Here is a 27,687-nt window from a genome sequence, read left to right on the forward strand (position 1 = left end):
TTAGTCGATATAGGGGTAGGGATAGAGTGATCATCCATGTCCAAATCAACATCAATATGTTCATTGACTTCTTGTTCTTTAAACTCTTCTCTAAGCACCGCATTGTTATGCCTTTTTATAGCATGTTTTTCTATGTACTCCATAATTTCCTTTGGATCTCTGGAGTAACATTGGGACGTGCTCTTGCATTTGATCTGGCATCTGTGTAAGGTGTTTGCTTCTGCCGTCTAATGCTTTTGGTACTTTACAAACCCACAAATGTTACATACTATGTTGGACTTTTCGGTAGTGCTATGGTGGTTCCCATACTTCCAACCAGGGCCATTAAACTTGGGTTTCAAAGAAGATTATTGGGAAGGAGAAAACATAATGATATTGATGTAATGTAATTAAATTGTTTAATCAATTATACCATATTGAAATCGAGGGAGCCATGATCCTTCTAGCTTTGTAGGAGGGAGAGACTTCTAGTTCTAGCCTGGTAGTTGTAGAATGTAGACTTGTAGGAGATGGAGCTTTCTAGCCTTGGATTGTAGGAGATAGGAGAGACAGAAAGATAGTCCTGATTTTTGAACTTGTTGCCTTGTAAGTTTTAAGTTGTAACTTGTCGGAGTGCTGGCCTTGTAACTTGAAAAAGATTCTTGAAACTTGAAAGAGTGTGAGTCCTGAATCTTGAAACTTGAAAGAGTGTGAGTCTTCTACTTAGCCTGGACATGAGAGAGAAGAGTAAGAGGGTTAAGAGAGAATAAGAGTAAGCATTAGAGTGTAAGAGAGAGTAAGAGAGTTTAGAGGGAATGAGTGTAAGTATTAGATTGAGAGAGAGATGAGAGTATTAGAGACAGTAAGAGAGTAATGTAGTTGTTTTTTTTTTTTTTTCGCGGGGGGGGGGGGGATTCATTCTAGTGTATACCTATCTACTATGTAGCACATAGGTATTGATACGTGGGTAGATTGTGACGGATGATATCCAGGCACTGTAAACTGTCCAAATTGTGAATCCCACTTTAGATGGTGAACAATATATTAATGTACTTATTTAAGTCCATGCATGTGGTGGATAATCGGGTGGGGCATACACCTGGTTGATGAATGATCTTATTTGACATAGGTGTGCCACCAAAAAACTTTGATTCACTGGAGGAGCATGGACCGGGCCAAGGCTAACCTCAGCCAGGCCCTAGCCTGGATGTAGGAGCATTTCTTCACGATGATCCCTTGTTCATTGTGCCAACTAGTTTTTGTGCACTCTGCTAACACAGTCATCGAGTACCATCACAACGTTATGCATGTACTACACTAGTACATGATCAGTTACGAACACCATTCTCATGGACGAGGATTTTCAGGTCCTATCTCTCCTGTTACATTAGCTTAACCGCATGCACAAGCCCTGATACAATATCTGTGATCGATTACATGGATCTAGCCATATGATGCATATAAGCATAATGTGCAAGATGCATTTGAATACACATGTTCCCAAATAACAACCATGTTGCATTGATTATATAAATTGTAGTTCAGATCATGGCTTAAGTGGGTACTTGATTGGCTTTCAAGGGCACAAAAACCAACAATGCAGCCATCACGTCATGTGATCTCTCCCTCGGCCTATTGGCACCAACTGCCTCATTCCATGTGCTTGTCTGTTGTTGATCATCACTTGTCCACTTTCAAATGCCATCTCTCTTAAGCCCATGAGTGTTACAACCCCTTCATAACCGTACTTTGATGCCACTTGTCATGCTCCAAGTACTTCCACATGCATAGACTGTGGAACACATACTCACATGAAATATAGTTCTAAAGAATCACTTTTATTAGACTATTCTAACCATCCTATACATTGCTTGGAAATGAATGGCTAGGTAAATGAAATCCAACTTATGGACAGATCATCCAATTGGCATGATCTTTGCATGGTTTCCCATGAAATATGTGCTTGACGTAATGGACTGTCCGGATTGATTGATTGGACTTCCCAAGTGTCCTGATGCAAATGGGAGTACTGTCTCATTTCTCTTTTTAAAGTTTCAGCATAGGATGTTGGTTTGTTTGTGTATGGGACTTTTTGACTTGATGACAATGTGAAAATTTTGGGATTGACAGTATGGAGTGATGGAGAATGAAACCACTGAAACAAGCACATCAGGATGTGGTGAGGGGGCTGACCATTTACAATCTAAGATGTAGTCAATATTCAAAATGCATGGCTTGCTGATTTCATTTCTGAATTCAGGTTCACTCATCCTTGAAATGGGAGCATTATCACGATTGACTGGTGACTCTAGGTATGAAGAAGCAGCTTTGCGTGCTCTTCGTAAGTTATGGAGCATGAGAAGTCCATTGAATCTCCTTGGCACAACACTGGATGTGGTCACTGGGGATTGGATCGAGTATTCTTCTGGCATCGGTGCTGGTACATTCTCATGCTTTCGATTTCTATATGACTAACTGACCACACTGAAGTTCATTTTGTATTACTTGAAGAAATGCCAGTTTCATGGCTCGTTGATTAAAGATTAGTCTTTTGATTCCTTTTGACATTCAAATGTTGTTGTGGTTGGAATTGGTTTTCTACTTCTCTAACCACTTAATAAATTTGGTAATTTGTACTGCTGTCTTCCATGTGATCTCTTGCAGGAGTTGATTCATTCTATGAGTATCTAATCAAAGCCTACATTCTATTTGGAAGGGAGGAGTTTTGGGACATGTTTCATTCAGCTTATCTTGCGGTGCAGAAATATTTCCGGCATGGTCCATGGTGCAGCACTGAGCATATCTCTTCCAGTTTGGGTGAATGTTTTTAGATTTCTGCTTATTCACTTTGTTCCATGAGCCACTTTCCTTTATTTCTTACTTGGCTTCAAATTTCCGAAGTACAATAAATTCTAAAACATTTTATACTTACAAAATATACTATTTGAATGTCTGCTAGTCTGAATTACAAATTTTAGAATTGAAATATGAGAGAAGAAATTCTGCTTATGCTAGTCGCTTGTAATCTCAAATTGGATGTTATGTCCATTGTTTGGGATACTTTGAAGAATGCAAAAATAGCTATGAGATTTAATTCTGGGTACTCACATTTTTTTTGCTTAGTATAAGCTGTCTTTGCGTAGTATGTAATGAAATTGGCAGATCCAATGTTGCAAATCAAAATAGTTGTTTGGTGATCTCAACCAGGAGTAACATTCATTATGTTCAGTTTCATAATCCTATCTTGTATCAAAGTAATTAGTTCCCTTGTCTCATTAATGTACTAATTTGGAGTAATCACCACCACCATCATCATCTAAGCCTCCTCATCCCAATTAATTGGGGTCGGCTACATGAATCCTATTCCGCCATTCCACTTAATCAAGGGCCAAACCTTTAGTTAGACCATAGGCCATCAAGTCTTTTTTTTTTTTTTTTTTCTAACTACCTCCATCTACGTCCTTTTGGGCCTTCCCCCTGACCTTTTCGAACCTTCAACTTGTACCAACTCACTTGTTCTAAGTGGTGAGGTTCTGGTTTCCGATGCACATGACCAGGCCATCTAAGTCTACTATCCCTCATCGTATTACCTATTGGTGCTACTCCTAGGTTCCCTTGAATGCATTCATTTCTAATTCTATCCTTCCTCGTCTTGCCACTCATCCATCTCAACATCCTCATTTTAGCTACACTTATCTTATGAACATGTTGTTCCTTGATTGCCCAACATTTTGTCCATAAAGCATGGCTGGTCTTATACCTATCCATAAAATTTCCCCTTCAATTTGAGTGTTACATGATGATCACATAAAACTCTAGAGCAAGGTGTGCCAAAACGGTTACGTATCGGCCGTTACGGCTGATACTTAACGGTAACGGTGGGAACCGTTACGCGTTCGGGGTCGTATCGGCCGATACCCGATTTTGTACCCGTATCGGCCGATACGGGCCCGTTACGGGGTGTAACGGCCGTAACGGGTTGTTACGGGCCTGTAACGGTATTTTTTTTTTTTTTTTTTTTTTCATTTTAAGCTCTGTTTTTGCTGTTTTTTTGAAATCTCTTGTTTCCAAACTGTTTCTCACTCCTTCTACTACTAATTTCGACCAACCTTGGCTAGGTATTTAAGGTAAAAACACGTTATATTACAGATTTTTTTGAATCAAAGCTCGATGGGCCATTTTTCAGAAATTCGTCAAAAATAGGTATTTATACTTTTTTTAATATGTTTTGCTGTTTTAATCATGTCATATGATGTGTTAATTATAGTAGAACATGTCAATGTGCATTTTACAGATTTGGGGTGCCATTTAATAATTTTTTTATTTTTTATTTTTATTTACGCATGAATTTTGGCCCCTTTTTTTAAAATTCAAAAAATCAATTTAATGGTTGTTTTGCTGTTCTAATCATGCCATTTAATGTGTTAATCATAGTAGAACATGTTAATGTGCATTTTACAGATTTGGGGTGCCATTTTATATTTTTTTCATATTTTTTTCTATTTACGCATTTATTTTGGCCTTTTTTTGAAAATTCGAAAAATCATTTTTTAATGATTCCTTTGCTGTTTTAATGATGCCATATGATGTGTTAATCATAGTAGAACATGTTAATGTGCATTTTACAGATTTGGGGTGCCATTTTATATTTTTTTCATATTTTTTTCTATTTATGCATTTATTTTGGCCCTTTTTTTGAAAATTTGAAAAATCATTTTTTAATGATTCTTTTGCTGTTTTAATGATGCTATATGATGTGTTAATCATAGTAGAACATGTTAATATGCATTTTACAGATTTGGGGTGCCATTTTATATTTTTTTAAATATTTTTTTCTATTTACGCATTTATTTCGACCCTTTTTTTGAAAATTCGAAAAATCATTTTTTAATGATTCTTTTGTTGTTTTAATGATGCCATATGATGTGTTAATCATAGTAGAACATGTTAATGTGCATTTTACATATTTGGGGTGCCATTTTATATTTTTTTAATATTTTTTCTATTTACGTATTTATTTTGGCCCTTTTTCTGAAAATTCGAAAAATCATTTTTTAATGATTCTTTTGCTGTTTTAATGATGCCATATGATGTGTTAATCATAGTAGAACATGTTAATGTGCATTTTACATATTTGGGGTGCCATTTTATATTTTTTTTAATATTTTTTTCTATTTAGCATTTATTTCGGCCCTTTTTTTGAAAGTTCGAAAAATCATTTTTTAATGATTCTTTTGCTGTTTTAATGATGCCATATGATGTGTTAATCATAGTAGAACATGTTAATGTGCATTTTACATATTTGGGGTGCCATTTTATATATTTTTTTTATATATTTTTTTCCTATTTTCGCATGAATTTTGGCCCTCAAAAATAATTGCAAACACCTAAATGTAAGATATTTTCATATTACATTCATTCTAATATATCTATCATTGATAGTAGATAGTTAGAAAATTAAATATATGAATTTTGTAGTCAAATTCAGGTTATCTGTTTCATAAATGCATTAGACAGTCCGATACAACTTCTCACCAAAGAGTGGACCATTACACCACCATAAACATGTTCCAATTTATAAATGAATGCATATTTGGAATGCTTAGAATATTCCGGATTTAATCCATATTTTTTCATATTTTTTTGGCAAAAAAAAATTTTGTGCCGTTACGAGCCGTTACGCCCCCGTATCCGTATCGGTTTTGGAGGTCACCGTTACGCCAACCGATACCGATACGGGACACCTTGCTCCAGAGGCACATCTCCATTTCTTCCATCTAGCTTTAATTCTATGGGCAACATATTTCTCGATCTTTCCACTCATGAATTATTGAGCCAAGGTATCAAAAGTGGTCATTTTAGGACACATCTTGGTCAAATCTTAACTAATAACTCATTTTCACTCCTATTACTAAAATAGCATTCTATGTACTTTGTTTTAGTACAAGTAATTCTAGATCTTTTAGATTCTAAAGCACCCCTCCGTAAATTTAGCTTTGTGTTGACGCCCTCCATCTTGTCAATCCAAACTATGTCATTTGCAAACAACATACATCATCGGATCCCATTATGCAAATGTGTCGTTAATTCATCCATAACCAAAGCGAAAAGGTATGTGATCAATATTGCTGACCCCTAGTGCAAGTCTACAATAATTAGGAAATCACTTCTCTCCATTGTCCTTTATTACCACTCCCTCATACATATTCTTAATCATGTCACCGTGTCCTCTTATCACTCCATTTTTCCGCAACACCTACCAGATTAACTTTCTAGGGACTCTATCTCATTTTTTCTATAAGTCAATAAAGACCATGTGGAGATCCTTCTTGCTTTCTTTATATTTCTCCATCAATTATCTATGTAGGAAAATAGCTTTAGTGGTAAACCTCCAAGGCATGAAACCAAATTGATTTTATGATACATTCGTTTCATGCCTGAGTCTCTGTTAATCACCGTCTCCTAAAGTTTCATATTTAATTCCATGATTGTTACTGCAGCTTTAAATGTCTAATTTATTCTTATAAATAGGTAACACGATACTTTTCCTCCATTCATCTGGAATTTTCTTCGTTCTTACAATCTTTTGAACAATTTTGACAACCAAAATAACCCAGATCTCCCATACACTTCCAAACATCTATTAATATACCATCTGGTCCAAGGGCCTTTCCTGTTTCATCTTTCTCAAAGCTTCTTTCACTTTACATATCCTAATCCTTCGAAATTAGTTGTGGTCTCCATTGTTATTTGGCTTTATGGTTGTTTCTATCCCTATGCTCCTAGAGTGGTTGTCATCTAACAAATTTGGAAAATAGCTTCTCCAACTTTCATTGATCTCATTGTACTTTACTAGTACCTTCAGTTATCTTTTTAATGCATCTAACATGATTTAGGTCCCTACCCTTCCTCTCTCTCATTTTTGCAAGTTTGAAGGTATCTTTCTCACCTTCTCTTATGCCTAATCTACTACAAATATCATCATAAGCCTTATGTTTAGCCTCACTACTTTCTTAGCAATCTTTTTTATAGTTTTATATTATTTAAAATATTTGTCGTTTCTAGTCCCCTGTCAGGCTTTGAAACATGAATGTTTCTCGTGAGCATATTTTTGTGCATCGTCATCCACCACCAAGTTTCTTTGTATGATTGGGTTTTCCTTCTAGATACTCTTCAAACATCTTTTGCCACTTTCTTAATGCACTTAACCATCTCATTCCAAATAACATTTACTTCTTCCTTGACATTCCACCTTCCTTCTTTCATTAATTTATTTTTGAATAACTTTGTTTTTCTTCTTTTAAATTCAACTACCTAGTTTTTGGACACCTATGAATTTTACTCCTTTTCTTCTATCTCTTAATGTAAATATCCATAACCAATAAATTTTGTTGTGCAGTTGACTCCCTCTTGTTATAACCTTTCAATCCTTACGTTTTGATTGTTTTGTTTTCCTAATTGGAATGGAATCTATTTGTCTTGTATATGATCCACTTTTGTAAGTTATCAAATGTTTGTCTCTCTTTTTAAAGTATGTGTTTTCTAGAGTTAGATTGCCATATCGAAATCAAGGATAGCATCCCCTATCTCATTTCTGCCCCAAAAACCATATCCTCCACATGCTCTCATATCCTATACTTTCTTTTTCTACATGACCATCCAAGTCTTCTCCTACAAATGTCTTCTCTCTTGCTCCTTGTTCAGATTTCCTTGCATTAGTCCATACATATATTCCTACAATTGTCTCTTGGTTCTATTCTTTAACCCTACCTATGGTGTATATTGACTAATAATATAAAGGTATAGAGGTAACCAGTGTTCGAATTATTGGTATCGCTACAAGTTTCGTTGTCCAGGGATACGAAAACAATATCGATATCGCTGATACTATCACTGATAACTAGAAATGTGGGGAAACATGGGAAAATTGTGGAATTTTTAGTAAAACTTTATGAGATGCTAAAATATACATATTTGCATATTTAGAAATAAAAAAAATGCAAAAAGAATGCGTACATAATAAGTTTCCATTTAATGGGGCCTTAAAGGCATGTGCCATCATAAGAAATCATTTCTACCATCCCATCCGGTCTATTTAACTATCCGACCATCAAATCCAACCTACCATCCAAACATCCATTGATATTGCAAAATATCAACAACGCATATTTCACTAACAAATCATCAAACAACTGGAAAGGAAATAAAACATTGTGGTCTCAATATCACGCATGTTGTGATAACGATAATATCGAGATATTATCAATATTATCAATGGCAAATTGAACACTGCATACAACCATGTGCCCATAAAAAAAATTTTGAAATGAATTTTTTTCCAACAAACAAAATTTTGATGATATCATTATATTGGCAATATTATTGAAATGTCGCCGATACACGTGATACAAGCGTCACCTATAATTTTCATAGTCGAAAATATTGGCGATACATTAGTGATATCGATGCATTGGCAATATAAGTGACACCTGGATCTACACAGTTAAAAATATTGGCGATACTTAGCGATATATTGTTAATACTTGGAATTTCTGATACTACTAGTGTTATCTCGCTGAGTTGGAGATAAAGATAATATCAGAGATATTTTGATAATATCGGGGATAATTCGAACAATGGCAGTAACGGTGGGAACCTTCACGCATTATGGGGCCATAATGGCTATTATTGAAAAAATGGCATTTAAAGGTGCTTACCAGCCTTTATTATTATTTTTTTAATTTTGGGAAATCAAGTTAGGAAAACTCTCCTATTACTTAGGGCAAAGCCTAAAAAGTTACAAGCGGGGCGAACCCCTAGGAGAAAAAAAGAAAAAGAAGCAACCCGCACCCTGGGCGCAAGGGAGAGAAGGGAAAGACAAAAAAAAAAAAAAGGAAAAAAAAAAGGAGAACGCCGAAGGGACAAGAGAACTCATAGCCCGAGCTAGGCATATGAGTAAACTGACAATCTCGATCTTAGCGATAATGCGGAGTGAAGAGCTCATGGGGTTAGCGGCAAGCTTAGAAATAGATGTACGTAAGTGGCCCGAAGCAATACCAGCACGGCTAGTGGAAGCAATCATAAAGGAGTGCACTCTAGCAAAAAGACGCATCTCCTAAGAGGAGTGAGGACCCACGATGGCTACAAGGCTCTGAATATTGTGCACCAGGATGCTAGTACCTGCAATATTAGCGGAGTTAAATTTAGATATGCCTTGAAATAGAGTTTGGAGGCACTTATCCTGAATACTTTGCATGCCCATATCTTGGACAATCCCCCAAATTGGGCGAGTAGAGGGTGGATCACAAAGGAATCCAACTTTAGTTCTAGAGATCTCAGCATAAGCAAGAGTCCAACACGGGTTAACTCGTTCTTGGATATTAGCTTGATGAATAGGCGTTTGCATGATGGAATAAGCTGTGGGGAGATCCCAAGCAACAGAAACTGCATTAGGAGCCTTGGCAGAATAGTTGACCCAAAAAGGAATAAGATCCTAGCTCTCAGATCCCAAACACTGTTTCTAAAGATGGTTTCCTTTGGAGTATGTATAATTCTTATTAAAGATACAATTTCTTAGAATGATCACACGTGTGACATGATCACGTGTGGTGATCTTGATTGGGTCCGGTCTTTATGTATTGGGGGATGTGTACATGAGCCTTTGGCTCTTTGGTAGTGGGTTTTTAACTATTAAGGGTATTCTTGCAATTTCACATTTTTAAGTGAAGGCCCTAATATGATAAAACAAGTGGTGGGACGTGTGGGGTTGCGAGAGCATCCCATTATCTCTCATTTTTTTCTCCTTTTTTGCTCCCTTTTTTTTTCTTTCTTTTTCTGCAAAATCAACATGGTATTAGAGCTATGTTGATTCATTTTTCTTCTTGATCTCACTTCTTGATCTTATTTTTCTTAAATTTTCATTCTCTCCGGTGGGAAACCCTAACGTGTTTGGGTCTGATGTAACCTAATCTCTTCCTATTGTACCCCTACGTGATGGGTAGTGAAATCGTGTTTAATAAAGGTGTGTAAGGCTTGCTTTTGCATTCTACTCGCGTGATGCGACAAAGTGGGACATCTTTCATCTACTGTGCAATCTACGACAGTTTTGAAGTATGGAATCAGATTTGAAGGCTCAAAATTCAAAAGTTTTATGAAGCTCTCCTTAATTGTGTGGATTGAGACAAATTAAAGCTTGGAAGTAGGTATTGATTTAGTAGGTCAGTTTGTTGAAGGATTTGTGTTCAAGAAAAAATTATTTGTTATTATTAAGATGGATTCTAAAAATGATCCCAAGAATAGTATTTTATCCTCATTGGATTTGGTGCCTCTCTAAACAATATCAACAAAATTGAATGGCATGAATTATTTACGGTGGGCCACATCTGTAGAAGTTTTTCTGACTGGAAAGAGAAAAGGTAAATATTTGACATCGCCTAAACTTAATATTGTTGTGACAGACCGATGACTGGGTGGTGGAGGATGCCCAAATTAGGGCATTGTCGTGGAATAACATGGAACTACATATCAGTGCCAATGTAATTCTCCTCAAGATCGCCAAAGATGTCTGGACACCTTGAAGGAGATGCATTTTGGTGAGAAAAACTTAATCCGTATTTATGAACTCTTAAAGAATGTATTCGCATTCTAATAGGAAGATAGAAGTGTGGGAGAATATTATTCTGTCCTACGCGACATGTGGGAAGAGTTGAATGTATACCAACTGTTGTCAATAGTTTTTGAGGTTATACTCAACGCAAATGGAGGAATTTCATATTGCTAAACTCCTCTTTGGCCTTCGACCCGAGTTTGAGCTTGTGAAGTCCCAGATTCTTGGAGGTAGTTAAATTTCCTCAGTGACAGAAGCGTTCGCCAGAGTTTAGATGACAACTGGAATGTCTACTCATAATTCCACCTCATTAGATCATTTGGCTTTTATCTCCACATCGGGCAGAGGTGATGGGGGAATTCGAGGTGGTCGTGGTCGCGGTAGTAGATTTGGAGGTGGCGGTGGTCATGGTCATGGCGGCAGTAATGGTCGTGGTCGCGGTAATTGTCATTGCACGCATTGTGGCCTCAACAATCATAATGTTGATTTATGCTAGGATTTACATGGGAAATTTGCTTGGGCTAATCAAGTCAACTCACTGGAGGATAGTTTAGAAGATTATGTATCCAAGCCTGCTACTCCTGTTAAGCTTAGTACTTTAGGTGACATAGTCACTATGTCCAAGGAAGAATATGCCAAGCTTCTGAAAAATCATTCCACTCATGCCTCTTCCTCCACTGCTACCCTTGCTTAGTCAGGCATATCTTGTCCTACATATTTTGAGAGTACTCCATGGATTATTGATTCTTGTGCTTTCGATCATATGATCGATAAGCGTAATTTGTTGTCCAAAGTAGTCCAGTCTTTCTCTATTTCATTTGTCACCCTTGCCGATGGTACTTCAACCAATGTATCAGGTGAAGGCACTGTGCGTCCCACATAAGATCTCTCATTGTCTTCAGTTTTGTATATTCCCAAGTTCCCGTTGAGCCTCTATAAGTAAACTAACCAAATTCCTTGATTGCTCTGTCAAATTTCATCTTTCTTATTGTGAGTTTCAGGATCTAAGGACGGGGAGGATGATTGAGAGGGCATGAATCTAATGTACTCTACTATCTCAAGAGTGGAATGACCGGAGTTGGAGCCGCATTGCAAACTAACATATCTCATCATCAATGGCATTCCAGGCTTGGGCGCCCATCTTTAATTAATTTGAAGAGTTTTGTCTCGTCTTTGTCCTATGCGTGTAAGTTAGAATGTGAAGCTTGTGAGTTAAGTAAGTATCGCATTGTCTTTTCTATCACATGAAGATAGAGTTAGTGATAAACCATTTTATTTGATACTTTTAGATGTTTGGGGACTCGTTCATATTTTTAATTTATCTAATTTTAAATATTGTCATCTTTGCGGATGATTGCTCTAGAATGACATGGTTATATTTGATGAAATATCGTTCTAAGGTGTTTTTGTGTTTTAAAGAATTTCATGCACAAATCTGAACTCAATTTGATGCTAAAATGTGTGTTCTAAGATCAGATAATGCCGAGTACACATTAAATATTTTTCATTCCCATCTCTGATCTTATGACATCATTCATTAAACGTCCCGTGGACACACTGCAACAAAATGGAGTTGCAGAGCATAAAAATCATCATTTGCTTGAAGTGGCTAGGGTATTATTATTGGACTTGAAGGTTCCAAAGAGTTTTTGGGGTGATGTCATTTTAGTTGCATGTTATCTTATAAATCGAATGCCCTCGTCAGTATTAGGCGGTAAAATTCCTTTCTGTCTTGTATTCCCAGCGTTCTCCTTATCTCTTCCTCTTAAATTTTTTGGATGCATATGTTTTGTACATTAATTTGATTATGTCTCGGATAAGTTTGAACCCAAAGTTGTAAAGTGTGTGTTTTTAGGTATTCAAATACTCAGTGTGGCTACAAATGCTATAATCTTATCACCCGTAGATGATATGTGTCCACGGATGTCACCTTTTTTGAAAATACTCCATATTTCTCAGATAATGGGAAGGCAGTACAACTTTTCAAAAAACTCTACCACCCTTGTGGTGACAGACACAAATTTACCTGGAAAGCAAGCCATCGAGTCACATCTAAACCCACCACCATTGCAAGCCTACTTTAGATGTTCTATGAGAGTACTGAAGTGCCTAGTAATTTGCTCTCCGCTAGTTTTACCAATCCCTTTGAATATCCTCCTCCTCAATCTCCATTAGACTTGCTGAATGAAACTGGTCAACCTAAAGCTATTCAACATGGTATATGCTTTTGTACTCTACATCCTCTGTCTAATTTGGTTTCCTCGAATGGTCTATCCCCTTCATTTCAACACTTTGCTTTGTCCTTGTTGTCTGTGTTTGTCCCTCGATCGTTTCAGGAGGCTCTTCATACTTGTGGGTGGAAAAGAGCCATGGAAGAAGAAATAGCTGCGCTTCATCAAATCCAAACTTGGACTTTGGCTAAGTTACCTACAAGCAATGTTTTACATATCGTTATCACGTAATGTATCTCACCCTTGGGATACGGATACATATCGGTTATCGTATGAGATATATCGGTTGTATCGTGTAATGTATTGTTGTTGTTGGGAAACATGGGAACATTGGGAAATTGGTCGAATTTTTCAATGAAACTTCAAGGATTGCTAAAAAAGACATCAATACACAATTAGAAATCAATACATTACAAAAAAAAATGCACATAATAGGGGTTTCCTTTGTATGGGGTTCTAATACATGCATTGTCCAACTGAACTAATGCAAATATATTCAAAGCCTATTCATATAATTTATAAATGTAAGAAATGTATGGAAACACAAGCAATGCATTCAAAAGCAAAAGAAGAATCATTAGATCAGGTTACATACACGTTTAATTTTGTGTTCTGATACTAAGATTGCAACTGATTTGCAAGATATTGAGAAATTTCGAATTTTCCAATTTTCCGCAACTTGGCCCATCTCCCCCACATCTTGAAATCAAAGCCTCCAAATCCATGATTTTTCATGGAAAACATGAAGAATCACATATTTGTAACCATTTGACACCAATTTAATGTGATTTATAGCAAAAAAATAGATCGAAAATAAAAAATTGCTCATCGGATCAAATATGTGGGATATATCGGCACTACCTGTGCGTTTCATATCGCATAGGTGGGATACAAGATATATCGTGGGATATATCGGCCGATATTGTCGATATTTAAAGCACTGCCTGCAGGGAAACTTGTAAGAGGGTGCAGATGGGTATATATGGTGAAGTACAAGTTTGATGGCACTGTGGATCATTTAAAGGCCTGGTTGGTGGCAAAAGGGTATATTCAGACTTTTGGAGTAGACTACTCTGAAACCTTCTCCCAGGTGGCCAAGCTTCATTCAATTTGTGTGGTGATCTCTATTGTTGCAAATTTGGACTAGCCTCTATATCAATTGGATGTGAAGAATGTGTTTCTTCATGGTGATTTGCTTGAAGAAGTATACATGCAGCAACCACCTAGATTTGTTGCTTAAGGGTCTGATAAAGTCTGTCGGCTAAGAAACTAAATTTATGGATTAAAGCAATCTCCATACGCGTGGTTTAACAAATTTAGTAAGGTGGTAATTCAGTATGGGATGAAATGCAGTCAGGCTGATCACTCAGTCTTTGTTGGGTAGAGTGAGACTTGCACTCTGGTTCTTGTTATGTACGTGGACGACGTCATCATCATTGGAAACGATGGTAAATGTGTATTTGAGTTGAAGAAGTTTTTATGGCAACACTTTTGTACAAAAGGATTTAGAGTATCTTCGATACTTTCTGCGTATTGAGGTAGCTTGATCAAAATTGGGAATTAATTTATCGTAAATGAAATATGTTATGGACATGTTAGAAGAGACAAGTTTACTGGGGATTAAGCTGGTTACAACTTTCATGGACACAAACTATAAGTTAAGTGCAGATGAAGGAGGCCCGTTTGATGATCTAGGCTGATATTGCCAATTGGTTGGTAAATTGATTTATTTAACCATGACACGAACGGATATTGCTTATGCAGTCAGTGTAGTTAGTTTATGCAAGCCCCTCGTGTATCTCGTATGGAAGCCGTGTTCCGCATACTTAAATAATTGAAGGGCGCTCCAGGTTGTGGAATTCTCTACAAACGAAATGGACACCTTAGACTCGAAGGATTCTCTAATGCAGACCAGGTTCGATCACCTTCAGATAGGCGATCCAACACATTTTATTATACCTTTGTAGTAGGTAATCACGTCACGTACACCCTTACGTATGTATCAGATGAAGAAGCGGGCCACGCCGATTTCCCTGTGGCTAGGCGAGTACCCATGATCGTGGTGAAGACCCCATGTGCATGTGCGAGCATCTGGAAGACCCTACATTGGGAAGATGCACATGGGCTCCTTAATGGAGTGATCCAGATCGTTGGATCGGAGGGGCGCGCCGATCGGGCCATTGGATTGCATGGATCACATGATCGGGCCATTAATCGTTGATCGTCCACATCAGTTTTAGACTTTATCATATTTTAGGATTTAGTTTTTTATTATTTTATATTCGGACACATTATGAGTGTTTAGTTGATTTTATTTAGACTAGGGCTAAAGTTCACAAGACGGATTTTTGTAAATTTTGGAACTTCTTGAATCTATAAAAAGAGGAGGGCGTGTGACCTCTTTTACCTTATTAAATTTCGTGATTAAAAAAAGAGAGAAAAGCTCTTGCTTTTTTCTCCCATCTTCATGCGATTTGAAGATACTTCCATGCGATTTGGAAGGAAGATTGGTGCGAGGCTAATCTTCATCAACGGAGGTGCTAGGTCTCCATCTATCCCAATGCCATCTTCTCTTTTCTTCCCCATCAAGGTATTTTCTTCAGATTCTTAATTCTCCCATCCCAAATCTGTCTTCTCCAAAACCTAACTTTTCCATACCCATCCACAATCCAAACCCTAACCGACCTAAATCCATCCTCCCACGCCACACGTGTGCCTGTATGGCCACACATGTGAATCACACCTGCCCCTTTTGGTTTCCCACCATCTTTATATCAAAACCCCTTTCTTCCATCCCCGAACCCTAACCCCTAAACCTAAAGTTCCTAATTTTCCTAATTTCCTAAATTACTCAAACCGTAATTTTCACCCTAGGTTGCATAATGTTTCCTATTTTGGAATAGACTATACCATATGCTAATTGGATGTCCCTACATCTATTAGATTCTAATTACTTTTATTTAATGATCTTGTGTTACGATGTTGGTAGCTTAGGCTAGGATTATGTATGATTTTCTTTTGATGTTAATGATATTTGTGATGAATATAGCGATGTTTGTGTTTTTTCATTAAATATCTTAATTCGGCTATTTGATCTCACTTGTTATCTAGGTCATGCATCGGTCCTGCATTAAATTTGGTATCAGAGAGCAGTTTTATCGTAAGGTCTGTCTATTGTTAATCCGTCTTTGTGGTGAAAATTTTCTACAGAAACCATTTACCCAAAATTTAAAAATCGTCTAGCTTTTGGGTACTCCGCGTGACCAGCTCTGTGAAGGGGACATATTTTGTTTAGGCAACCCTTTTTCTAGGTTTTATTGAGTCCCCATATAGATCTAGGGCATATAGGATTTTTGTGTCGCATCTAGGTTAAGATTCACATCAAGGGTTTCCTTTTAGAGTTTCCTTTTGTATGCCCATTCGTTCAGGATGTGGCTTTGGTCTACATCCCACTATGAATCTAAAGCAGATTGTCGAGGCCCTTAATGCTATCAATAACCGTCTACATCCCACTATGAATCTAAAGCAGATTGCCTAGGCCCTTAATGCTATCAATAACCGTCTGACAACTATTGAAGCGTACAATAGAACCACTTCCACTCAATTAACCGCGACCAATGCGCGCGTCAATCAGCTTGAGGCCTCCTTACAGGTAAACCCCGACATTGGGGAGGACGTTCAATCTCAGGCTGGAAATCAAGTTGATAGGCGAGAGCATGATCATGGCCAAGGTGTTGGCAGTGGTTGAGCATGCGGGCCACCACCACGTGAGAAGCGTTATGACCGTTATGATCAAGATGCACAAGTCATGAATGGTGTGAAAGTTGACGTCCCCAGTTTTGATGGTCGCTCGGACCTCAAAGCATTCCTTGATTGGTTGGTAGACATGGACCACTATTTTGAGTGGTATGAAATGTCTGATGCTCGTTGAGTGAGATTTGCTAAGATGAAGTTGGTGGGCTACGCCAAACTTTTTTGGACCAACATGGAGCGTAAAATTGAAAGGAAAGGAGAGCCCACGGTTGTGCATGGGGCCAAGATGAAAGAGGTCCTTATAGAAAAGTATCTTCCTTTTTCTTATCGTCAGAGGCTCTTAGACCAGTGGCAGGTTTTGCGTTAGGGATCCATGACTGTTCCAGATTACATCGCTAAGTTTGAGGAGTATATGATGCGATGTGACATTGAGGACCCGATGGTTACATTATCCAGATTTAGGATGGGCCTCCGATTTGAGATCCAACGAGAACTTTATTCTCGTGATGTTGGTACATTGGAGCACATGTATCAGTTGGTGCAAGACATTGAACACTACCTCAAGGCACCAGTTAGTAGGTGTTATGATTCTCGGGATCCAAGTGTCAAGATTTACTCTCAAGGGTCTAAGCCTAACATAGGGAGTCAGTCTAGGCCCCAAATTGGGTCCCAACCCAACCCTAGAGATGTCGAAGGAAAGGGGATAGCGAGTGCTAGCTCTAGGGGAGGTGAGCAAATGTAATGCTTCAATTGCCATGGGATTGGTCACTTTGCGCATTAATGTCCAATTGTCCATCGAAAGAGAGGAACAAAACCCTGGTAATTGACGATAGCGAGGAAGAAGGAGATGAACAAGGCGATTTTGAAGAAGAATTTTATCAGCCCAACATCAATGGTGCTAGTGATGAAGAAGTAGAAGGAGAAGAGACCATACCACTTATAGTAGTCAGGTGCGCCTTGACCAATGCTAAGGAGAATGATGATTGGTGTCGGACTACGATATTTTACACATGCAAAATGTGTAGAGAAGAATTGCAAGGTGATCGTCGATAGTGGTGGTTGTACCAATGTGGTCTCCACTAGCACTTTGTCCTGTTTGGGGTTGAAACCTAAACCGCACCCTCAGCCCTGAGTGTCATGGGTGGGATGCATCTTTCATACCTGTTACCCAGCGATGTCTTGTGCTCGTTAATTTTGGATTCTATTCAGATTCGCTGTGGTCCGATGTCTTACCTATGGATGTTAGACACACCATTTTGGGATGGCCTTGGCTATTTGACCACGATGTGTTGATATATGGCCGCTCAAATGTATGTTTATTCATGCATCAAGGGAAAAAATTATCTCTAGTTCCTCTCCCACCAAAAGGCAATGCGGTGAAGCAAACTGAGGGGAAGTCGGGTAACCCAAGGGATACGAGGAAATCCCAACCTAAGTCTCTCTATGTAATCAGCGCCAAGGAGTTTGAAAGAGAGAGGGAGTCTACGGTGGATTCGATGGGGTACGCCTTAGTGGCGAGAGAAATTACACCTGAGGTTAGTGTAGAGGGACCCCTTGAGGTGAATCCAATTATGGATGAGTTTCACGATGTATTTCCAGAGGACTTACTAGATGAGCTTTCACCCATGAGGGACATCTAGCATAGCATCGATCTTCTCCCTAGGTCGACTCTTCCAAACCTTCCTCATTATCGAATGAATCCTACGGAGCATGCGGAGTTGAAGAGGCAAGTAGATGAGCTCCTCAGAAAGGGTTTCATTCAAGAGAGCATGAGTCTGTGTGTCGTGCTGGCGCTTTTCATGCCCAAGAAAGATGGCACGTGGCAGATGTGTGTGGACAGTCGAGCCATCAATAAAATCATGGTCAAGTACCGGTTTCCCATACCATGTCTTAATGATATTTAGACACGATGGCTGGTGTCACGATCTTTTCAAAGATTGACATCGAGAGTGGATATCACCAAATACGTATACGCACAGGAGGTGAGTGGAAGACAACCTTCGAGACAAAGGATGGGCTAATGAGTGGCTAGTCATGCCCTTTGGCTTGACTAACGCCCCGAGCACATTTATGAGAGTGATGACCCAGGTGTTGAGAACCTTTATGGGTAAGTTCCTTGTGGTGTATTTTGATGACATTCTTATTTATAGTACATCAAAGGAACAACACCTCTAACATTTGAGGCAAGTTTGCGAGGTCCTCAGAACTGAAAAGCTATATGCTAACCTTAAGAAGTGTACATTTATGTCAATGAGCGTATCTTCTTAGGGTTCATCGTATCATCTGAGGGCATGAGAACGGACCCCGAGAAAGTCCGTGCCATAGTTGAATGGCTTGAACCGCGCAATATTCATGAGGTGTGAAGCTTTCATGGCTTGACAACTTTTTATAGGCGGTTCATTAGAGGATTTAGCTCCATTATGGCTCCCATCATGGATTACATCAAGAAAGGGGAGTTTGTATGGACTAAAGCTGCCTCTAAAGCTTTTAAGGAAATTAAGGGCAAGATGAGCGAAGCCTTTGTCATGTGCCTTTCAGACTTTTCTAAAGTCTTTGAGGTCGCATGTGACACATTTGGGGTAGGTACAGGTGGCATGCTCAGTTAGGAAGGGCACCTCGTTGCTTATTTTAGTGAGAAGTTGAATGTAACGCCCCGACTTTTCAGGACCCAAGTATATGACCCGTTTCCTAAAAACCTAAGTGTTAACCTAAGAAGAGCCAAATTTCATATATAATCTTTTTCTTTTATCAGAGTTAACAGATAAGTGTAGGATGGACAAGTCAGCATAAAGAAAAATTTTCATTTACATTTAGAATACACAAGAGGTTGCCCATAATGACTTCTACAAACCAATGTCTCCACATTGGCAATTACATGATTACTTACATGAGAAATTTAAAAACATCTAAAACATATAAACGAAAGCCGCAAGATCGCGCAGCTTCCTTGATAGGTACAACCACATATCCTTGGCCACCAAGACGTCACCTCATCAGTCTGAACCTGCATATCACTTAAGCCACCTGTGCTACCTGTACGGTTATATATTTGATGGATGAGTGGCCAACTCGGTGTGAATTCCCCTCAAGATTACACACCGCCACATTAGGTAAGCATAGTTATAAAACACAACATACAAAACAGTACATGATGCAAGTCTTATTAGATGCATGGATGTGTGAATGCAGTCACGCCTCGGGGATGCTCATCCGTGCGGAATTTGGGCTCGTCACCCATGCGAATCATTGACATGGGAAAATCATCCAGTCGGAACAATAGATCGATGGTCGGTGGTCTGGGAGCTAGCGAAACGATACCCCGATGATCCTAAGGGCATGTGCTACATCATCCAGAATTAGTCACCCGTCATCGCCAATATGCTATGGATGCATGATTAGCCAAACCATTATTAGTCCAGTTACAATCAGCCAATTTAGATAAACTCAAGGTCACGGCGGGGGCTTGTCACTAGCGTAGGCCGACAGCTCGGGCATAGGTCCCATAACACCATCCCCGGCTCATGAGACTACCATCTTAGGATGTTTAATGGAACCCTGTCGACTAGTGGTCAATCATATTATAGTATATGAGGCTTACCATCGCATGGTTGTACGGTATAAAACATCGAACCCATATAGGGAAAATACCCAAAACAAAGCCACATAGGGCGATATCAAAACAAACCACATAAGGCAATTATCAAAATAAGCCATATAGGACGAGTATCAAAACCATGCGATAAAAGACCATCCTTGAAAACCATTGGACACAACAACCCTGGATGGTAGGCCCACATCAATGGTCAATTTGAATCAACATTCAATAACCACTAAGCTGAATGTCCATTTTAATCACAACCAATCGGGTTACATCCCAAGTATGGGTGTACATTTATAGATGGGGATTTCCCACTGATGTACCAGTTTAAGCTCCATAAGCAATCCACAAATAATCCACAAGCATGAATAAATATGCAGGATAAACGTTAAGCATGAAATGTAGCAATTCAATTCCAATAATTAACACATCTGACTATGAAATGGAGATATCAATTTTAAATTAAAATAAGAACTATAACTTAGGCTAATGAGAAGATGGAAAGCTCAAGGGGAAGAATCATCACCTGTAGGGTAGTGTTTTCGAACTCGGTCCAAGCCTTCTTGTAGCCCAAGGTCGCTCAAGGAATCTCCTTAAAATTATAGTTTATGTTTGTCAGGTATTTCTACGGTTTTGTTCAACCAACAAGAAGGTTCAAAGGAATGCAACAACAAGGCCTTTTAGGCTTGTGCTAGGCCTACGATGTACTTATTCAAGCAAGGTGGTCCAACTGGGCTCAAGATCATCCTTACCAGGGGTTGAACTGGTCCTTACACATGGACCTCATATGTATCCGGTGGGCCCCATGGATGGGTTTGGGTTACACACAAAAGAAATTACTTCAATAGTTGTAAGCGTAACGCGTGTGTCATAGTACATTATCATCTTTTGGGGCACATGGCTCACTAATGGTGATTAGCATTTTCTAACACAACTCATTTGTTTAAATATAGTTCACGTGAATCGGCACTGTCCAATTGTAGTTCGGGTAATTCAATGCTGCTCAAATACGGTTCAGCACTATCCCAATCATTTCCTAGCATAGCAGCACTATCCAAACATTGTCCACATAAGTCAGCATTGTCCAAACGTTGTCCAGCACCGTCCAGCACAATTTGGACGGTGTGGATGAAATAAATACATCATGGTGGTGTGACTGGCTGGGATGGACGGTATTAATAAAACACATACATCATGTATGGGCCCGCTGAATTTGTTGACGCCATCACAACAGCTACATGCTGTTGGGGCCCACAGAACTTGGTGGCATCAATGCAGCAGCTAAAGCTGCTGGCTGCAATGGGCCCACCGTTCAAAGGCTGGACGGTGTGGATTAGAACAGATGATATCAAGGTGGGCGCCACACGCTACCATGGTGGGTCCACGTCCAATGAATGGAAGGTGTGTACAGGATACATACATCTCAGTGGGGGCCACACCACTGTCTTGACAGGTGGAAGGAGTGGGTATACAATACATACCCCAAGGAGGGCCCCACACAGATGGACGGAATGTTTAAAACATATACATCAAGGTGGCACCATGGCATCGTCCCAACGAATGGCGTGGATGAAGAACGGATTCATCAAGGTGGGGTGCCACCAGCCCACACGTGTCACGTGTGGGGTGGGCCCCAAGCGTCCAACGGACAGACTGTTTAAATAAAACACGTACATCATTGTGGAATCCCACGATCACGTCCAACAACTGGACGGCTTGGGATACATCGTGCCTTGCGATCAGAGCCATGGAATTGGCTTATGTATGTAGCAGTTTGTTGTGCAACGCTGGCCATCTGATCACAGAGGTGGGTCCCACGTGGGGCCCACCATATATATTTTATATGTGTATGTCTATACTATCTTATTTATTACTATTTTATTCTCATATATTTACTCTCTTTTTTTTTTTTTGTTAATATGTATAACAATCTTCCAGCACTGGACGGTTTGAACTTGGTGCGGCCCATTGTAGCTCAATGGTGCGGCCCATTGTAGCTCAATGGTGCGGCCCACCCATATTACATGTACATCTATATTATATTATATAAATAAAATATTGTTTTATTTGTAGAGTGCACGTCCCGGGCCTGCTGCCCGTTTTGGACGGCCCACCAATGTGCAGCCCGCATGATTTTCCTGCCCGTTTGGTGAGGCCCAACTGCAATTTGGTGAGGCCCAACATAGTGCAGCCTACCATTGTTGTCAACGTGCACAGCCTCCTCCCTACCTGCTGCATGCCGTTTTGAAGCCACTTCCGGCCCCGATTTTTAGCTCGATCATGGCCCACCCCTGGCCGTTTCTTTTGACCCATATCAGTGCCCAATGAAGCCACGGTGGCTGCCGTTTCTTTCTGCCAAGAAACGGCCTGAACAGGGGTGTTTTCACCCTGATTTTCGGACCGTTTCCAGTCCGATTTATGGGCATGCTGCAGCTCTTTTGCGGGCTATTTCTAGGATGGGTTTCAGCCCTTAGCTGGGGCCATTCTCATGCCATTGTTTGGCCCCAAACAGGGCCCGTACTCAGGCATGTTCGGCCTTAAAACAGGGGCGTTTTCAGGCCACGTTCAGCCGCAAAACAGGGCTGCATTCAGGCCCTGTTTGAGCTCTACCATGGATGGATTGTTGGCCCCCAAACGTGGCGCATACAGGCCCTATCACTACATGAAATGAGGAAGAAAACAGATAAAAGAAAAGAAACAAGAAGATGGAAGTTTTTGGGTCATTTACCCGGCCGAGCTCGGCTCCACTGTCCCTCTTTTCTTCCTCTCTTTCCTCTCTGCTTTCCCCTCCTCTTTTCCTTCCTTTCTTTTGGTGTGGGATCCTTAAGGCAACAATGCCCATTTATAGGCAAGGCAAAGCAGCCACCGACGGCTGTGCCAGCTCTCTTCAAACCATAAATGGGAAAGCCTCAGTTCCTACGTTAAGGCTCTTTCTAGCCATTTTTGGCAATGATGAGACCCTCCCCTAGCTGGCTCATGGAAGGCCTGGGTCCACTGGTTAATGGAAGGTTTGGCTTGTAAGAGAAGCCATCCGATTGTCATCTCCTTCGGATCTCAGCTGTTCGTGAAGGGAATGGGCGGTCCAAACCCATCTCACTCGTTCCTATGCACGGGCCCAAACCCCTATACGGTTTCGATCAGGGGACCCACGTGAGTGAAATGGACGGTTTGGATCGTCTGGAAAGTGGCCAGGGTGGCCCACTTTGGGGTTTGAAAATCCTTGGTTTCAAATGTTTGAAAATGGCGGGAATTTGGTTGTTTTGCAAAATGGGTTCGGTCAAAGCTTGTTTGACCGACTCACCTTATCCAGTGTACGTCATGCATATTATTGTGAGGTGTACACGCACTGTGCATGGCCCTGTAGGCGATGGTGGTGGCCCATCTACACTGTTCAATTGCTTCACGGGTCATTCCTGGCCGTCCTGGTCCACTTTGGGTCGATGATGAGGCCCAAGTGGACCGTTACACCTCTCGAGGCTGTATTTGGCCCATATAATGCGATCTGACGGTCAGATGGGCACGAGGTTATGTTTCAACGGTGGAACAAGGATTCAAGGATTTCCAAGTGCCTGGTTGGCCATAATTTATTATTCTAAGGTGGTTAGTGGATGCATAGTGTCGATGTGACTTAGTTAATTTTGTTGATAACTTGCTTTAATCTAAGGATTTTCTGACTTTTACCCTCCCGGCTGGTGTTGGGTTCGACCTGGTTCATTTGGAAGCGTGGTGGTTGGCTTTATCATTGAATGGGAGTCCCGACCTACACGTGCAAAGTTTAAGTTGTCTTGTTTAATCGTCTTTAATCCCTATAACCTGGGTCCTTAGGGGTAACACCCGTGTACCAAAGGTACGGGGTGTTACATTGAATGAGGCAAAGCAACGATATTCCACCTATGACAAAGAATTCTATGTGGTTGTCCAATCCTTGCACCATTGGCGGCATTATTTATTACCGTAAGAATTTGTCTTGTTCTTTGACCACGAGGCCTTATGTTACCTCAGTTCCCAAAAGAAACTAAACCCTAGGCATGCTAAATGGGTCCAATTTCTTTAGGAATACTCTTTCGTTCTTAAACATAAGGCTGGGGTCGAGAACAAACCTGCTAATGCCCTTAGTCATTGTGTGGCGCTACTCCAAAGTACGAGAGTGGAAGTGACTGGGTTTGATCGACTGAGAGAAGAGTATCCTACATTCCCAGACTTTGGTGAGTTGTATGTGTCACTGCGAGACAATCAGTCGACCGACAGTCGCGGGTTTGTCATTAGCGATGAGTTTCTATTTAAAGGTGACAGACTCTGCATTCCTCGTACCTCCCTCCGTGATTTCTTAGTTTGGGAACTACATGCAGGAGGGGTAGCTGGTCATTTGGGGAGGTGACAAGACTATTGCCCTTGTGGATGATAGATTTTATTGGCTAAGTTTCAAGCGAGATGTAGCCAAGATTATTGGGCAGTATGGGACTTGTCAATTGGCAAAGTAGATGAAGCAAAATACAGGATTGTATATGCCTTTGCCAGTACCCCATGCTCCGTGGCAAGATATTAGTATGGATTTCGTGTTAGGCTTACCAAAAGCTATCAAGAAACACGATTCCGTATTCGTGGTTGTGGGCCGTTTTTCCAAAATGACCCATTTCATTCTGTGCTCGAAAACGTCAGATACCTCCAATGTGGCTAAGCATTTCTTTGGGGAGGTAGTGTGTTTACATGGTCTACCTAAGACCATAGTATCTGATCATGATGTACACTTTATGAGCTATTTTTAGAAAACACTATGGCACATGATGGGGACAAGGCTTCAATTTTTATATGCCTATCACCTTCAAACAGACGGTCAAACTGAAGTTGTCAATAGGAGTCTTAGAAATCTGCTTAGATGTCTTGTGGGTGATCACATCCGAACTTGGGATACCGTTTTGCTTATAGCCGAGTTAACATACAATAGTTCCATCAATAGGTCCATAGGCATGAGTCCATTTGAGGTTGTGCATGGCGACAAGCCTAGGAAACCCGTAGATCTCATACCTATGTTTGTGTCCCATAGGCCATTTGAGTCCGCACATGAGTTTGCACGTCACATACATGAGTTGCATAGTGAGGTCAGGAATCGAATTAATGTAAGTAATGAAAAATACAAAACGTTTGTTGATTCTCATCACAGGTTTCATGAATTCTAAGTAAGAGATTATGTCATGGTTCGCATGAGGATTGAACGGTTCCCACATGGGGCTATTAAAAAGTTACAAGCGCGTAGCGTAGGACCATATAAAATAATGCAGAAATTGGGTCCTAATGTGTATATAGTAGACTTCCACCTACCATGGGAATTAGTTCTACTTTTAATGTGGATGATCTAGTACAATACAAGGGTCCTGCTACTTCACCTTTTGATCAATCCACAGACCATGATCTAGTCCCAAATCCATCCCCCTTACCTGACCAATCATCCGAGCCATTACCACCTTTACCTTCCTTGCCTGCTCGAAGCGAACAGATAGAAGACATACTGGAGCAGTTTCCACTCGACATGGAGGATTTCAAAAATTCCTTTTCAAGTGGAAGCACAGGTTGATCTCCGACAGTACATGGATTACAGAGGACAAGCCACAACATTTAAATCCAGACATTTTGAAGCGTTACAGGAGTTTTAGTCCGCCAGAGCCGAACTCTTCTCAGCCGAGGAGAGTTGATGAGGACATCATGTACACCCTTACGTACATATTAGATGAGGAAGCTGGCCGCGCCGATTTTCCTGCGGCTAGGCGAGTACCCGTGATCGTGCTGAAGACCCCATGTGCATGTGCGAGCATCTGGAAGACCCTACACTGGGAAGATGCACATGTGCCGATTTATGGAGTGATCCAGACCGTTGGATCGGAGCGACGTGCCGATTGGGCCATTGGATTGCATGGATTGCATGATCGGGCCGTTGATCGTTGATCGTCCACATCAGTTTTAGACTTTATTATATTTTAGGATTTAGTTTTTGATTATTTTATATTTGGACACATTATGAGTGTTTAGTTGATTTTATTTAGACTAGGGCTAAAGTTCACAAGACGCGGATTTTTGTAAATTTTGAAACTTCTTGAAACCTCTACCTCATTGAATTTCGTGATTAAAAAAAAGAGAAAAGCTCTTGCTTTCTTCTCCCATCTTCATGCGATTTGAAGATACTTCCATGCGATCTGGAAGGAAGATTGGCGCGAGGTCTCCATCTATCCCCACGCCATCTTCTCTTTTCTTCCCCATCAAGGTATTTTCTTTAGATTCTTAATTCTCCCATCTCAAATCTTCGTCTTCTCCAAAACCCAACTTTTCCATACCCATCCACAATCCAAACCCTAACCGACCTAAATCCATCCTCTCACGCCACACGTGTGCCCGTATGGCCACATGTGTGAATCACACCTGCCCCTTTTGGTTTCCCACCATCTTTATATCAAAACCCCTTTCTTCCATCCCCGAACCCTAACCCTAAACCTAAAATTCCTAATTTTCCTACCTTCCTAAATTACCCAAACCCTAATTTTCACCCTAGGTTGTATTAGGTTTCTTATTTTGGAATAGACTATAACCTATGCTAATTGGATGTCCCTACATCTATTAGATCCTAGTTTCTTTTATTTAATGATCTTGTGTTACGATGTTGGTAGCTTAGGCTAGGATTATGCATGATTTTCTTTTGATGTTCATGATATTTGTGATGAATATAGCGATGTTTTTGTTTTTTCGTTAAATATCTTAATTCGGCTATTTGATCTCACATGATACCTAGTTCATGCATCGGTCCTGCATAAAAAACTCTTATCATTTGATGGCTATTAAACATTGTTTAGCTCCACCTTTGACAAATAAGTGGAAACCCTAATATAATCCTGATTATCCCTTGCTTCTAATCCTACCTGTTTATTTCAATAAAACATAAAAAATGAACAATACCCTTTGAATCCTATCGTAGCTATGTAGATTTTTGTAAATTTGCATAACTCACTAAAATGGTATTGTAATCAGTGTGCTGAAACAGTCATGTAATGGCTTCGCTGTATCGGCCGATCATTTTATGCTATACGCCATACGGGCTTGAATCGCTGAGCCCAAAAAAACACACCGTAACAGTCGTTACAGGGCCACAAACGCCGTTACAGACCTGTAACGGTTGTAATGGGCAATTTAAAAAAAAATTACATCTTCTCTCTCTCTCTCTCTCTCTCATTATCTTTAGAGAAGTGAATACTAGCCTGCTTTGTGTCCATGTCAATGTGTTTAAGAAGTAAAACTAAAAGTCCACCCAACCAATTGGACTATAAGTTACGTTCATTTGGCAGATAACTTCCAACATTTTCTGTGTGGGAAGTCCACTTCATCTAATTAGTTTGCCCCATCACGAGCGTCACCTTTCGCAAAATTCAGGCATATCCACTTACCGAGTGGACCTAGCTTGAATTTTTTGCTACTTGTCAATGGCTAGAAATTTTTGTCTATGGTATGGCCCACCTAATGAGTAGACATGGATTAAT

General features: G+C 40.0%; 1 protein-coding gene and 1 long non-coding RNA gene across 6 annotated transcripts in view; one reads left to right on the plus strand and one right to left on the minus strand.

Moving 5' to 3' along the window:
* Window positions 1-27,687, plus strand: part of LOC131258340 (alpha-mannosidase I MNS5) — a 173,891-nt gene that overhangs the window by 61,648 nt on the left and 84,556 nt on the right. For all 5 annotated transcript variants that reach the window (XR_009178064.1, XM_058259594.1, XM_058259593.1 and 2 more), the window contains 3 exons: window positions 2,110-2,158; window positions 2,240-2,419; window positions 2,644-2,764. Coding sequence is in view for 4 of the 5 variants with exons in the window: in XM_058259594.1 (XP_058115577.1) it covers window positions 2,110-2,158; window positions 2,240-2,419; window positions 2,644-2,764 (350 nt within the window). In the remaining variant the exon portion in view is untranslated. The remainder of the gene's footprint in view (window positions 1-2,109; window positions 2,159-2,239; window positions 2,420-2,643; window positions 2,765-27,687) is intronic.
* On the minus strand, window positions 4,472-5,723 carry LOC131258341 (uncharacterized). Its single transcript, XR_009178065.1, has 2 exons — window positions 4,837-5,723; window positions 4,472-4,668 (listed from the first exon to the last, which is right to left on the minus strand). It is a non-coding gene; the product is annotated as an uncharacterized LOC131258341 (long non-coding RNA).

This window comes from Magnolia sinica, chromosome 10, assembly GCF_029962835.1.
Source record: "Magnolia sinica isolate HGM2019 chromosome 10, MsV1, whole genome shotgun sequence".
NCBI classification, from domain to species: Eukaryota; Viridiplantae; Streptophyta; class Magnoliopsida; order Magnoliales; family Magnoliaceae; genus Magnolia; species Magnolia sinica.